This window comes from Micropterus salmoides, unplaced genomic scaffold (genome assembly GCF_014851395.1).
Source record: "Micropterus salmoides isolate LMB-PRFRI ecotype aquatic unplaced genomic scaffold, ASM1485139v1 Ms_hic_scaffold_8, whole genome shotgun sequence".
NCBI classification, from domain to species: Eukaryota; Metazoa; Chordata; class Actinopteri; order Centrarchiformes; family Centrarchidae; genus Micropterus; species Micropterus salmoides.
The window spans coordinates 405,881-419,135 of NW_024044570.1; the positions used below are offsets into that span (position 1 = coordinate 405,881).

Here is a 13,255-nt window from a genome sequence, read left to right on the forward strand (position 1 = left end):
AAAAGTAGAAACCACAGCCTGCATTCACATATTTACTAGAGAACAATCATTAGCATCAAAGTATACTTATAGTACCAAAAGTACTCATAATGCTGAATATCACTGGATTATAGTGCAGGCATTGCTGTAATGTTGCAGGTGCTGTCTGTATCCACAGCCTGCTGCCTGATAATTCAATGACTCCACTCAGCCCTCACACGTGTGAGAGAAACAACACCTGCATCAGAATGCATTTCACACTCCCTCCGCCATGAAACTGATCTCAGCGCTCTGGGTTTAATTACTGCACTCTGCCACTGGATAGTGCTCCTCACAAACAGACAAATTCCAAGAACCACAGTTCTTGTTTACGGTATAGATAAACACTTTCAGGCAGATTTGGTGGACGTGACTGAATATTTAAGAGAAAACGACAGCGTGCAGTACCCGTTGACCTTCATTGATGTGTTTTCAACATATGCTAATATATCTCACTTCTAAGAACGGTGACGCTGTCACTAAAAGATTTGTTGACGTCTCACGCGAGGGACGTGTTCCTAAAAAAGTTCACACTGATGCTGGAAAGGAATTTCCATAAACGGTGATTCTTCCCGTCTGTAGCACTTTAACATGATTTAAACCTCAAATGCAGCAGTGACTTTTCTTATGCTTCCTGATGACGTGCTTCATCAGCAGATAATGCATGTGATGTCATTCAGCCATCAAATTAAACGTTCCTGTATGTGACCCCCGTCAGCTCTCTGTCAAAAGTTAGATTCACACTGAAATTAAAACATATGAGCCATAAAAAAAAGTGATGTTTCAGCACTCACTCATCATTTTACCTGAAGCAAACAATCCTTGATTTAAAGAGTAAGAGAAGGGCAAGCAAAGGATTTGTTCATTGTTTTTATTTTTTAATTCACAGAGACAGTTTGGGGTCATTGTAAACATAAAGACTTAAATATAAAACAAACTTGACTTTTACACGAAGCATGGTGGTATTTTTGCGCTAACTCTGAGTTGTACCACTGGGTGGAGGCCTTTCTTTGTTTGATGAGATGGAGTTACAAGAACCAGTTTTAGTAGGAAGCCCTGCATGTGTGATAGTTAATGCCGCTCATGACTGAACAGATGATATCCAGGGTAGTGAGGTCGTTCTGTGGTTGAGAAGTGCTGTGCACAATCACAGTATCAACATCTGTGGGTTCCTGAGATTACTGCCATCTCTAAAACAACGCAGTCACCAGCTCATTTAAAAAACCTTTAAAGTCACAATGCTGTTAAAAACATGCAGAAGAAGTTTTATTATTGGAAACAGGTCCCTGGTTTGAACCGTATGAGTTACAGAAATCCAATGCTTAGTGATATTTAGTTTAGTGCCTTGTAAACTTTGTGTGGGTTATAAAGACGTTTTCAGCAAGTTACAGGACAGTTTTATGGCTTTATAATTGTATTTCCTAAAGATGCCCAGCAGACGGAGCGGCAGAGCGATGAAGAGGTTTATCACTCCTCTAACTGTGCCACCACTCTGCGCAGTTCATCCACCAGCACTGGGAACAGAAACAGAGCCTCAGTATTGCATTAACATTAGAGCCATTTTATATACAGTGTATTTACACAGGCCCAGTCAGAAATAATGTACATTTTTCTTTTAATTATGAATTAATAACAAGTTTCATTTGATCACCAGTGATAGGAGCAAAGAGTGGTTTACAGTGAACATGTGGGGAAAGTGTTTGACCTCTCGTTATATGCTTGTTGTAAAGGGATTTCCGTTTCTGTTACTGGAGAATCACAGTTTTACCAACTGCCTCCACAGAGACTTTCAAATTCTAATTTCTAAGCAAATCCAGCAGCTCCAGTGTCTAAATGTACCTTCCCTACCTAAAAGGAAACATATGTTGATCAATTACCTCCAGCAGACGGTCTCTTGAAGATGTCATAGGCCCGACAGGCGTTGATCAGAAGTCCCAGTTGTTCAGGACAGTCACAGTCTTCAGGGATTGGCTCCTGAAATTGGTCTTTGCAGACTTTCTGATAGATTTCTGTATTTGAAAAACCTGGAAGAGAAATGAGAACATTAAGAATGGAAGTAGAAAAACCCTTTCTCAGTTGTATCCTTGTCTGTTATTTGCAGTTTGGTAAATTTAATGTTTGTCCAAATGTTGAATTTTTGCTTTCTGCTTTAATGATTATAAATTACTGTCAAACAGAACAAGTTTGATGAAAAAACAACACAACTTTATGCTGTTCACTATTTAAACTCCCGCCTTATAACACCTAAAGGAGCTGAGTACTTGATGCTAAAATCATTTCAGGGTTGGATGCTGACTGCAGATCTGCACATACAAACCTTCAAAAGGTTTCTTACGGGTTGTAATTTCCCACAGGACGATTCCGAGGCTGAAAGATAACAAGTACAAGTTAGTGAAGATTTTTTCATTTGATTTGATTAAAGTTCACTTTGTTTCTTTATTGTTTGTTTTAACATTCATCTGCTGAATGAAAAAGTTTCTCTGAGCTCACCTGGACGCACGTGTTTGTGACATCACAACTAACGGTCCAATATAAAACTTACACAGAAGCCTGAGAAAGGACTTTCCAGTGATGTGGGAGACATTTTGAAACTTTTGTGATGATATAATGATAATTAAATAAAATGTAATGAAATAATTCATTACAAGTCATAACTAATGTCTTTTAACAATAGTTAATAAACATTTACTAATGCCTAATAAGAAGACTGTTTGGGTTGCCAGGTTGGTGTTTATCCTCCTCCAGCAGGACTTTCTCATTCATCAGGAAGAGCCCTCCAATGAACCCTATGACCACACCCCTTTTGGAAAACAGCTGCAGAGCATCTGGATGAAATTTATTCAATAGCAACTTAATAGCATCCAACTTGATAGTTTAATGATCCCTTTGAACTTTTAGCATTTCTTAGAAAGTGGGACACCAGTGAGCATTTGTTAAAGATTTACCACACTGATAACTTTCTATTACCAAACAGAAATGATAAACACGAGCCAAACCAAGACTAGAACTAATAAAGGGCTTGTAACTGTTTTTTAAAGCATTAGAGCACAGATAAGCCATCAATACAGACGATGAATAAATGGCCACTTAATAGAAAGCGGTCCCACATAATTGAGCCTCATATTAAAACTCGTGCACTGCAGATTTTTGAGCAGCTGTACAGAGAAACTCGCGTCTCACCTGTAAATCTCACACTCTTTGCTGTAGGCGTGGTTGATGTCGTTGAGCCTCTGAGGAGACGAGTAGCACAGGGACCTGCTCGGTTTGTCCTTTGAAGTCTTTTTCAGCGACGTCTCGGTCTTTGCCAGCTCAAAACCTCCCAGCTGAAAACAACAACAAGTCGACTCAAACCCCACCATTCAAAGGGCCCCTTAGCAATCCCAGCATGCACTGGGCTCAGTACCTTGACTCTGTAGCCTTCGGCCACCAGGAACTTGCTGCTGTTGATGCATCCGTGGACCTTATATTTTTCTTCGGTCTGGTGCAGTCTGAGAGACAACAGTGATCATCATCATGAGGATAACTTCTATCAAACAATAAATCACAGATAGAATTTATTTAAAGCTGCACTAGTCAATATTTTAACAGTTAATCAAATGAGTTGCCTGTACTACTGAACCCACACAGCCTCTTTAGCTCACTGTCCTCACCAGAAAACAACAACACAGGTCGTACGTGCAGCACAAAATTACGAACCAGATTTCTGTTTATTGTGGCAGCGCCCTCTAATGGCTGCCCCGCGGTGTGAAAGGAGGACGTCAGGTGACGCAGTCCACATAGTTCACATAAGGTGACAGGAGGGGGTGATACTGGCTCAAACCCTGGACTCTGTTTGAACGCTGTTTGAGTCCCATGTGAAACAAAGTAAATGTAGCGTTCTTCTGAGTTTTTACTTAAATAGCGTATTTAACTTTCGTTACTGACTTCCATGGCCTTCATCACTTGACTTACGTAATGTATTTACTTTAACCCAAACCACCTTAGTTTTCCTAAACCTAACTGAAGTGCACCAGCTTCACAGTGTTAACCGCTTATTTAATGTGAAGTAGGACTTATGTAACATAGCGCTTATTCGTTTTGGGAGACGTGGACAAACGCCAGCGGTAGGGGCGCTAATTTAGGAAATGGAATGGATTAAACCACCTACGTTGTCGTTTGGTCGGAGGACTTCAGGGGTCGGCAAACAAGTCTGGCATCGGGCCAAATGTTTCTCAAGCTGTTAGCACATGGCGGCCAGAGCAAAGTCAAATTACTTCAAATCCTTGTATGCACACTTAGCTCAGTCGGTACTGTGCGGGACTCCCATTAGGAAGGTTGTAAGATCGTTTACAACTAACTGCAGATATTTTTTTCCTCCCTTGTTAAACAAATTGATTATAAGGACACTTTTTCACATGCTCACTATAAAGCATGTGCTGCAGTGTGTGTGCACGTCCCGCCGTTTGATCCGGATTCAAAAACCTGTGGACGCTTATTTTCATTTCCTAGAGGAGATTCAGGGGAACGCAATCGCACGTTTACTGACGGCTTTTTCAGAGGTGTGTCAAGCAGGCCAGAGACTCTTTTGAATTGTCCTTCAGAACTCTTCAAAGTAAAAGCTCTCAATAAACTTGACATAAAGCGTTGCTGCAAAAACGTTCTAACGCTTTTATTTTGTAGGCACAATCACTTGAAAGGAAAAGATTGTGTGAGTAACTGTTTCTGTTGTGACTGATATCTATTTCAGCCCCAGCCGCTATCAGTTTATTTAGTCATTTTTCTGCTATCAAAGCAATCTGGCCAGTTATTATTACTAGCGGGCTGGTTCTGGCCCGCGGGCCGTCTATTGCCGACCACTGCTTTAGGTCCTAGTTTTGGGTTTTGCGTTCAGTCTCAGTGTTTTCAGCAGCAGCTGCCAGCATTTTCTGCTGAACAGGCACTGATAAACATTATCAAGTCACAGCTCTGCAGAGAGACAGACACAACACAGAGGCCCTTTGGCCTAAATGAAAAGCTGAATTTGTAACGTTTCCTCTAATTTATCAGGCTACACATGCAGCACACAGCACTTCCGCTTTCTGTAGCCTACTTCTATCCTTGTAGCCCAAAGGCAAGACAACAAGTTCAGTTTGCAACACTTATTTACTCTCACGGAGCTCAAGGTGTTTGCAAAGTGGTGCAGGTGAAAATGCCAAAACAAGCAGGATCCCTCACAGACAGCGTATTCAAAAACCCAACAAGAGAATACCAGTGTTGTAGTCAAGACCACCCAGACCGAGACCGAGTCAAGACCAAGACTCCTAACATTACATGACACATAATAAAACGTGGAACGAAATCACTTCTCAATTTGATCTGAAAGATCAAGATTCCCATTAAAACATCCAAATACAAACAGTAAGAGCTGAAATCAACTTAAGCTTCTTTATTCAACATTCCTTTTCCATGTTTACCGTCCACTAGAAAAAAAAATCAAGTGCTAATTAATTTGTGATTCAAATGAATTAATCAAACCTTTATTAAACATTTGTTATATTGTTATTGAGGAAAATACTATGTGTGGCCCTGCGATGGACTGGCGACCTGTCCAGGGTGTACGGCTCCATTTAATATGTATGTATTCTACTCTCTGCTTTCTTTGTCACTGATGTTAATGCTCTGTACTTGTATAGCGCCTTTCTAGTCTTTTCGACCACTCAAAGCGCTTTTACACTACATCTGCGTTCTCAAACAGAAACTATCATTCACACACATACATACACTGGCGGAACAGCCGCCAGAAGCAATTCAAAAAAGGACACTTCGACATGCAGCCTGGAGGAGCCGGGGAGGAACAGTCGACTTTCTGATTAACGGCAACCCGCTCTAACTCCTGAGCCACAGCCGCCCCTTTAAAAAATGTATGGAGTGAACATTGGAATCACGTTTAACCAACTATCAAATGATAATTCTACTTCTGTTCCAGGTTGACTGTATATGTGTGTGCCTTATGTCTTCGTCCATTTTGACTCTGATAAAGACACGGTAGTGCCAAAACGCTGGCACATTGGCTGTTTCCACAATTGAAGGCTGCAAATAAATCACTGTGCTCCAGTCCCTTTTTTCACTGGAGGACTGATGTCTATGAACTGAGAGGCACCTGGTCCATCTGCATACTGCTGGAAGATGTGCAGAGAACCTGTTTCAGTTTAACTTTTTATCTATTCTTCATCTGATACGGGGGCTCGATGTATTTGGGGCCAAAATCAGATTTTCTGCAATTTTACTGCTTGTTGATGAAACTTGTCCCACCTACAAGTTTCATCCAATCGTCACTAACTTTGATAGATATAATATTTGGATACGCCCACCAACTGCTTGTCAAAGTGTTGATAGGGTAACAATAAATACCATGAGATGTCAACCATCAGAGATTTATATAGCGCTGACCCTCCCTTTAAAAAAATGTATGACATTTAGGGCTGTTTTATAAACCAATGAGCAGGACTGCTTTATTGAAAAATGTAGATTTTCATCAACCTGGTATTTAATTCAGTGGATTAACCATAAACAAACACACCTATCTAGTTATATTAACCACTGACAATTTTTCAGTAGATTTATTGAAAAAAGAAATTGTGCCATTTTTCAATATATCTAAATAATAATACAATATAAATTAAATATACTGAGACAAAGGATTTTTTCTATATCGACTCATAAAATTTGTACTTTTTAAATCTCCCCTGCATAAATAAGGCTTTCCCCCTTCTTCTCTGTGGGTTTTATCATTTCTCGTACATCGTGTGAATTTATCAAACCTGAAACATAATGAATCATTGCAGACTGACCTGTAGAGTCCTTGTGCTGCGTCCAGACACATACGAGCTTTCCTGGTCCCGGACAGCTTGCAGTTTTCTGAGTCCAGAACCTGACGGAGACTTCCCTTCTCACAGTACTCCATAATGATGAGGAACTGAGGCTTGGGTCCTACAGGCAGGTCACAAGGACACATGACATTACTATAAATTTGAGGTGCCTGATATTTGCATGCTGCAGTTCACTCGCTCACCGTCCTCATCCTGGACGCAGATTCCAAACATTCGCAGGATGTTGGGCGACTCAAAACGCTTCATGGTTTCAACTTCCTTATTGAAAACAGACCGCACTTCCCTGCATGTGGAGAAAATGTTAAGGTTGACAACGACTATGGGACAGTTACAGTACGTCACATACTTAAATACACATACAAATACACAGGGCTACGTACAAATATGAAGACTGAGCTCAACTCTAACTCAGCAGTGCCGATACATTACTGCTGCTGCTCTTCACACTTCAAAACCTTCGTGTTCACAGAGTTTTGTGGCCACACTTTTCATGTGAACGGCCAAGTTCAAAACCTTGAATGTCTTCCAGCAGGGACTGTCTGAAAATGTGTGGCAGTATCATCTACATGTGAATTCAAGTCTCTAGGAAAACAGCTAAATCCAGATTTAAACGTCATGCAGGCAGAAATGAAAATCACAATAACATTATTCTCCACTATTTTGCTGTATTTTAATTCAGTATTGTCGGGAAATGTGCCACAGACCTTGCGCTGGTGTTCAAAGTGTCGGTGTATCTCTTGATGGCCACAGTGAAGCCATGGTACTCTCCTCTGTAGACCTCTGAGGTCGATGTCTTCATGAAGGGCTCTTTGGGATGTTCGTACTTCAGCTCGTCTGGTTTGATCATTCGAATGACTTCATTAGTGACTTTGGGCTTATTCACTGTAACAATAGGAGGACAAAATAATAAATGTTATATTTGGTGCTTATAACAGCGGTGTGACTTGTAAAAGTGGTTCTTTAAACCTGCAATAACTGTTGTTGTTTTTTTGGCCTCTTGGTGGCAGCAGAAACAAGTGGTGACCACAACATTGTCCTATCATCACCTTTTATTTTCTAAATTTGTTTGCTAATTTCCACGTCCAGCAGATCCAGAGCAACATGATCGTTCATTTGGAGTTGTGTTTGCGTCACCTGATGAAGGTGAGTCCAGCGTTCTCTCTCTGTTAGCTCTGTGTTTGGTCTCCACCAGCTCCTGAGGAAATAATTGTCTCTTTGGCCGCTAAATGCTCCACTATGTTCACCAGCTGCTCTCTCACTGTGTCTGTCTGCTCGTGTACAGCTGCTTTTTATAGCTTTTAAAATGAAGGCTATAAATGTGCTGAGAGGGAACCCGAACAGTAAAGTTGTGGGCCGGACCGATAAACAATGAGCTGAAGCTGAATTAACAATGGTGAATGAATATTTACCGAAACCTAACTTGTGTAGTTTTCTTGCTTTAATCTAAACAAACTTTAACCACGTGACTAACGTCATGTACTTCAGGACCGGTACGCATGTTGCTGATACTTTCAAACGGTCATATATGTTGTTCTGGAACTCACTGGCAATCGACCTATTCTGTCATTCGAATATGACAACATGTTGCATTTGCTTCACATTTTTTCAATTGATGGCCTTAAGAAAATCATTGGAAAATGTCCAAAGATTCTTTGGACAATAAATTATTAGTTATTGCTGTGATTCAGTAGTGATTTCAGTTGTGAACCAATAAACACAGTCAGAAAAACTGGATATGCTCAGGAAGAGGGCAGGTGTTCCGACAGAATGATCATTTTACAGGTTAAAAAATGTCTAAACTTGCTAAAGCTGGTGTTTTTTAGCGTGATTGTACTGAGACTGTGCTTTCCTGTAATGCAGAACTGCTTTAAGGATCACATGCACTCAGGAAGGCAAATGAGAGCCATGTACTGTTGGAGCTAATGGACTTTTAGTGTTTTAGATGTCGAATGCCATCTGTTTTCTGGACTCAGTCCGGGGTAGTAGGTAACCTAACAATTGTTGTTTTGTCATGAATGGTACTGATGCTGCTGCTGCTGCTGCTGCTGCTGCTGCTGCTGCTGGTGATGCTGATGGTAATGCTGATGGTGATGGTTGCGGAAATGTTCCACAGTGTTGCTGTTCATTGCAAACTATTGTCGCGTTTTATTGTTGATGATGAACATTGTCGGCTGTGTCTCTTTAAACACATGGCTGTTAAAATGTCGGCCTTAACACTGTCATGTTGACTGGGAAATTTATGTCCCGAAATGGAGCACCTTATTTTTGCAGAACTTTCGTTCCAAGATGGCGCTGTCTATAGCTGCCTCGGTGTTCAGTGCGCTTTTTGTTTTGTTTTAGTGTGTTAACTCAGTTTTCAGCTGTGATTCCTGGAGCTCTTTCCCAGAGAAGAGCTCGTGAACATCAGGGGAACAACCCCAGCAGATTTATTTCCCACTTTTCTCGTGTCATCAGTGGAATTATTGGACATTCTGGTGAAGGGCGCTGTTGTTCGCCCAATGAAGCGCCGCCAGGGAAAAGAGCCGGGTAGCTTGTGCGTCTACCGGCAATATTTCTCTCCAACATGCGCTCACTGTGCAACAAACTGGATGAACTTCAGCTTCTGGTGGGGAAAAACAGACTTTTATTCTTCTGTTCTGTGCTTAATGGAAACCTGGCTGTCTGAACTGATACCGGACTCCGTGCTGCAGCTGGCTGGCTTCCAACTGTACACAGCGGACGGCGACACAGAACTCTCCGGCAAAACAAAAGGTGGAGGTGTCCGTTTTTATATGAACAATGTTGGTGTACCGACCTGACAGTGATTCAGCAGCACTGTTCTCCTGATCTGGAATTTCTTATCACGAACTGTAAACCGTTTTACTCCCCACGTGAGTTTGCTTCATTCACTCTGGTCGGTGTTTACATCTCGACAAATCCGGACTCCCTTGTTATTATTCTTGGTGACTTTAACAGGGGAAATCTCAGCCAAGAACTCCCCAAATACAGACAGTTAATAAAGTGTCCAACCAGAGAGGGGAACACTTGTGCCTATCAGGGCGTCACACGCGCTCCACTGGGACACTGATCACGTGATGGTCCATCTGATTCCTGCTTACAGGCAAAAACTAAAGCTCTGGAAACCTGTAGTGAGGACATCAAAGAAGTGGACCAGTGAAGCTGTTGAGGACCTCCAGGCGTGTTTGGACTGCACTGACTGGGATGTTTTCAAGAAGGCTACCAACAATCTGGATGAGTTTACAGAGGCTGTGACGTCCTACATCAGCTTCTGTGAGGACAGCTGCATTCCAACACGGACCAGGGTGAGTTTTAACAATGACAAACCCTGGTTCACAGCCAAACTCAGACAGCTGAGGTTGGAAAAGGAGGAGGCGTTTAGGAGTGGCGACAGGGCCAGGTTTAAGGAGTCAAAGTACATGTTTAGCAAGGCGGTGCGAGATGCTGTATGCAGAGACTACAACACCAGTTCTCAAGGATTCTGCTTCTGTCTGGAGAGGCTTCAGACAGATCACCAGCAACAAACCAAAATCCCCCCACTCCATGAACAACTCACGCCTTGCCAACGAGTTGAACCAGTTTTACTGTCGCTTTGAAAGACAAAGGGGCAGACCTGACACCATCCCCTGTCACACCACTGACCGGCCACAGTCCACCATCTCATCCCCCACCTCCTCCCCCTCTCTTACCATCCTGGAGAGGGACGTCAACAGACTGTTCAGGAGGCAGAAACCCCGCAAAGCAGCTGGGCCGGACTCTGTCTCCCCATCCACCCTGAAGCACTGTGCTGATCAGCTGTCTCCGGTGTTCACAGACATTTTTAACACCTCACTGGAGACGTGCCATGTGCCAGCCTGCTTCAAAGCCTCCACTATCATCCCTGTCCCCAAGAAACCAAGGACCACTGGACTAAACGACTACAGACCCGTCGCCCTGACCTCTGTAGTTATGAAGTCCTTTGAACGTCTTGTGTTGTCCCACCTAAAATCCATTACAGACCCACTCCTGGACCCCCTGCAGTTCGCCTACAGACCCAACAGGTCTGTAGATGATGCAGTAAACATGGCCCTTCACTACATCCTCCAGCACCTGGACTCCCCAGGAACCTACGCCAGGATCCTGTTTGTGGATTTCAGCTCTGCTTTTAACACCATCATCCCGGCCTCTGCAGGTGGATCACTGACTTCCTGACGGACAGGAAGCAGCAAAGTAGTAACAAAATGATACAGATATATCTTTAAGTGTTTTGGTGTACTCACAGAGTTCCACGACCTTTTCCACGTTGACTTTAAGGCATTCGAATTCTTTCATCATGGCTTCTATTTTCTCCGTCTGGTCCTTCATGTAGTTCTGGAGCACTGAGGAAACACAGCCGGCAGACACTGAATCCTGTCCAACCTCTCTGCTCTGATTTCCCACAAGTTCTCAAACAGTGAAGCACTTACAGAATTCATTTCTTATATCAGATTTAGTTACAGTCAGAAACTGATTCACATGGGGTGAATGCTTTTTGTCTCGATTGTCCTCGAACAGGATCAAGTGGGACTACAAGGTCCAGCAACTCCCACCACACTTCAATAGTGAAAAGTGAAAGTGAAAATGAGACAGTGGGAGTCTCTGTAGGAATGAGCACATGTGTCATTTTATGTTAAGATAATAAATATTACAATAACAAGAATTATGGCAATGGTTAGCATCAAGCTAACGGACTAAGCTATGGTTATTTACAAACATAAAATCAATTCAGGAATCACAATACTTAAGTGAAATGATTTTTTTCCCACCCCCCGCCAAAGTCTGTGGTTTAAAGAGGTCATTTCATGCTCATTTTCAGGTTTTTATCTTGTATTTAGAGGTTGTACCAGAGCAGGTTTACATCGTTATATTTTTGTCCTACTGCACGTTGCTGCAGCTCCTCTTTTCAGCCTGTGTTGAAGGCTTCGTTTTAGCTATGGAGTGATACATCTCTAAATGATCTTTGTTGGGAGTTGCACATGCTCAGTTCCTAGTTAAGGACTACTAGCCAATCAGAAGCAGAGAAGGGCGGGTCGGCGAGAAGCCGGTAAACGGCTCGGGTTCAGCCGTACGTGTTGCCGACCGGCTCGGCAACACGGACTGGAGCGAGAGTTTCAGAGCGGTGAGTTATTAATCTGTATCCATAAAGTTTTAACTGAGCTCTGTCTCTACATCACAGGAACAACTTTATGTCCACTGACTGCCTGGAGGGCAGCTAGTGTTTGGAAGGGAGAGGAGAGCTGTGTGCTGCAGCTCGCTGTTTCTGAGTAGCCGCTTGGCGAGCGTTATATGAGGCGCATTTTGATGTGACGTCACAGGGATCAAAGGACAACTGAACTAAAAGAGAGCTGTTTTCAGTTCAGAGTTTTCTGTGGGAGATGGGAACTCCCTTTGGGCTTTTTCACTTTGCAAACCTGTTACAGCACAAGGTTTATAACTCAATAAAGGAGAGGGGAAAAGCCAAAAAGCATAACATGACCTCTTTAAGGTAATTAAAACCTACATTTAATGGATAAGTCTCTATATTATTGATGCACTGTATTCTATGATACAACTGTCTTGAGTTGTCTGATGATGTGAATGCTTGTAAACAAATGATTTAAAAACCAGTGGACAATGGATTTAAGATTTGCATTTTGAAAACAATGTGCAGATCATTCATCCTGATGTTCCTGATGTAAATTACTAAACATTACATTTTAAAGAATAAAACTACAAGATCAAATTAAGCTCATGTAAGACCGACTGAAGTTAAAGGTAGTAAAGTAAAGTAAAAGGTAAAGTCAGTTTCCCTCACATGTCTTCAGCTCTATGTCGTCCTCCTTCCCGGCCTCCTCGTCTTCTTTCTCTCTGGAGGTCTGTTCAAACACCTTGTACAGCATGTTCCCCTGCTCCACCTGCAGAGCTCCAGACAGGACCTGGAAGGCATCATTCAGGCGTTCGTTCACACTGTTGAACTCGTCTCCGTGGCTGCCGGACTTCAGGATGCGCTCCACCCAGTTGGCCACAGTGTATTTCTTGATGAGCTCCTGTGCTGATCCCAGAGTGATGGAAAGTTCCTTCAGAGCTTTTTTTACTTCGCCAGAGGTTCGGCCCTGGTCCCTCTTTTTGATGGACCTCACCAGGTACTCCAGGGCTTCAACTCGGGAACGAACACGTCGGCAGCGCTTCTTATTGGCCTTCACATTCTCAACTAGGGTGTAGATCTGTGAGGCGGCGGACAGGATGGGGTCTACGAAGTCCATGACCAGCAGCTGGAGAGACAGAGAGGAACTTGTCTGATATGAGAATAAAAATAAAGAAATCAGAGATGAATGCAAATGAATTCAAGTTTAAATGAGCTGACAGAAATAACCTGAGCTAATCCGAATTGAACA

At 42.6% G+C, this 13,255-nt stretch overlaps 1 protein-coding gene across 2 annotated transcripts in view; it reads right to left on the minus strand.

Annotated features, from left to right (window-relative positions):
- Positions 1–872: 872 nt before the first annotated feature.
- Positions 873–13,255, minus strand: part of LOC119894172 (mixed lineage kinase domain-like protein) — a 14,971-nt gene continuing 2,588 nt past the window's right edge. The window contains exons 2-11 of one of the 2 annotated variants that reach the window (XM_038706747.1): positions 12,676–13,132; positions 11,123–11,221; positions 7,571–7,748; positions 7,049–7,149; positions 6,828–6,966; positions 3,422–3,506; positions 3,199–3,341; positions 2,336–2,385; positions 1,896–2,042; positions 873–1,532 (exon numbers count right to left, since the gene is read on the minus strand). In XM_038706747.1, the coding sequence (XP_038562675.1) occupies positions 1,486–1,532; positions 1,896–2,042; positions 2,336–2,385; positions 3,199–3,341; positions 3,422–3,506; positions 6,828–6,966; positions 7,049–7,149; positions 7,571–7,748; positions 11,123–11,221; positions 12,676–13,123 (1,437 nt within the window). In that variant the 5' untranslated portion in view covers positions 13,124–13,132 and the 3' untranslated portion in view covers positions 873–1,485. Of the gene's footprint in view, positions 1,533–1,895; positions 2,043–2,335; positions 2,386–3,198; positions 3,342–3,421; positions 3,507–6,827; positions 6,967–7,048; positions 7,150–7,570; positions 7,749–11,122; positions 11,222–12,675; positions 13,157–13,255 lie in introns of both variants that reach the window. The other variant, XM_038706748.1, reaches the window with a different exon arrangement.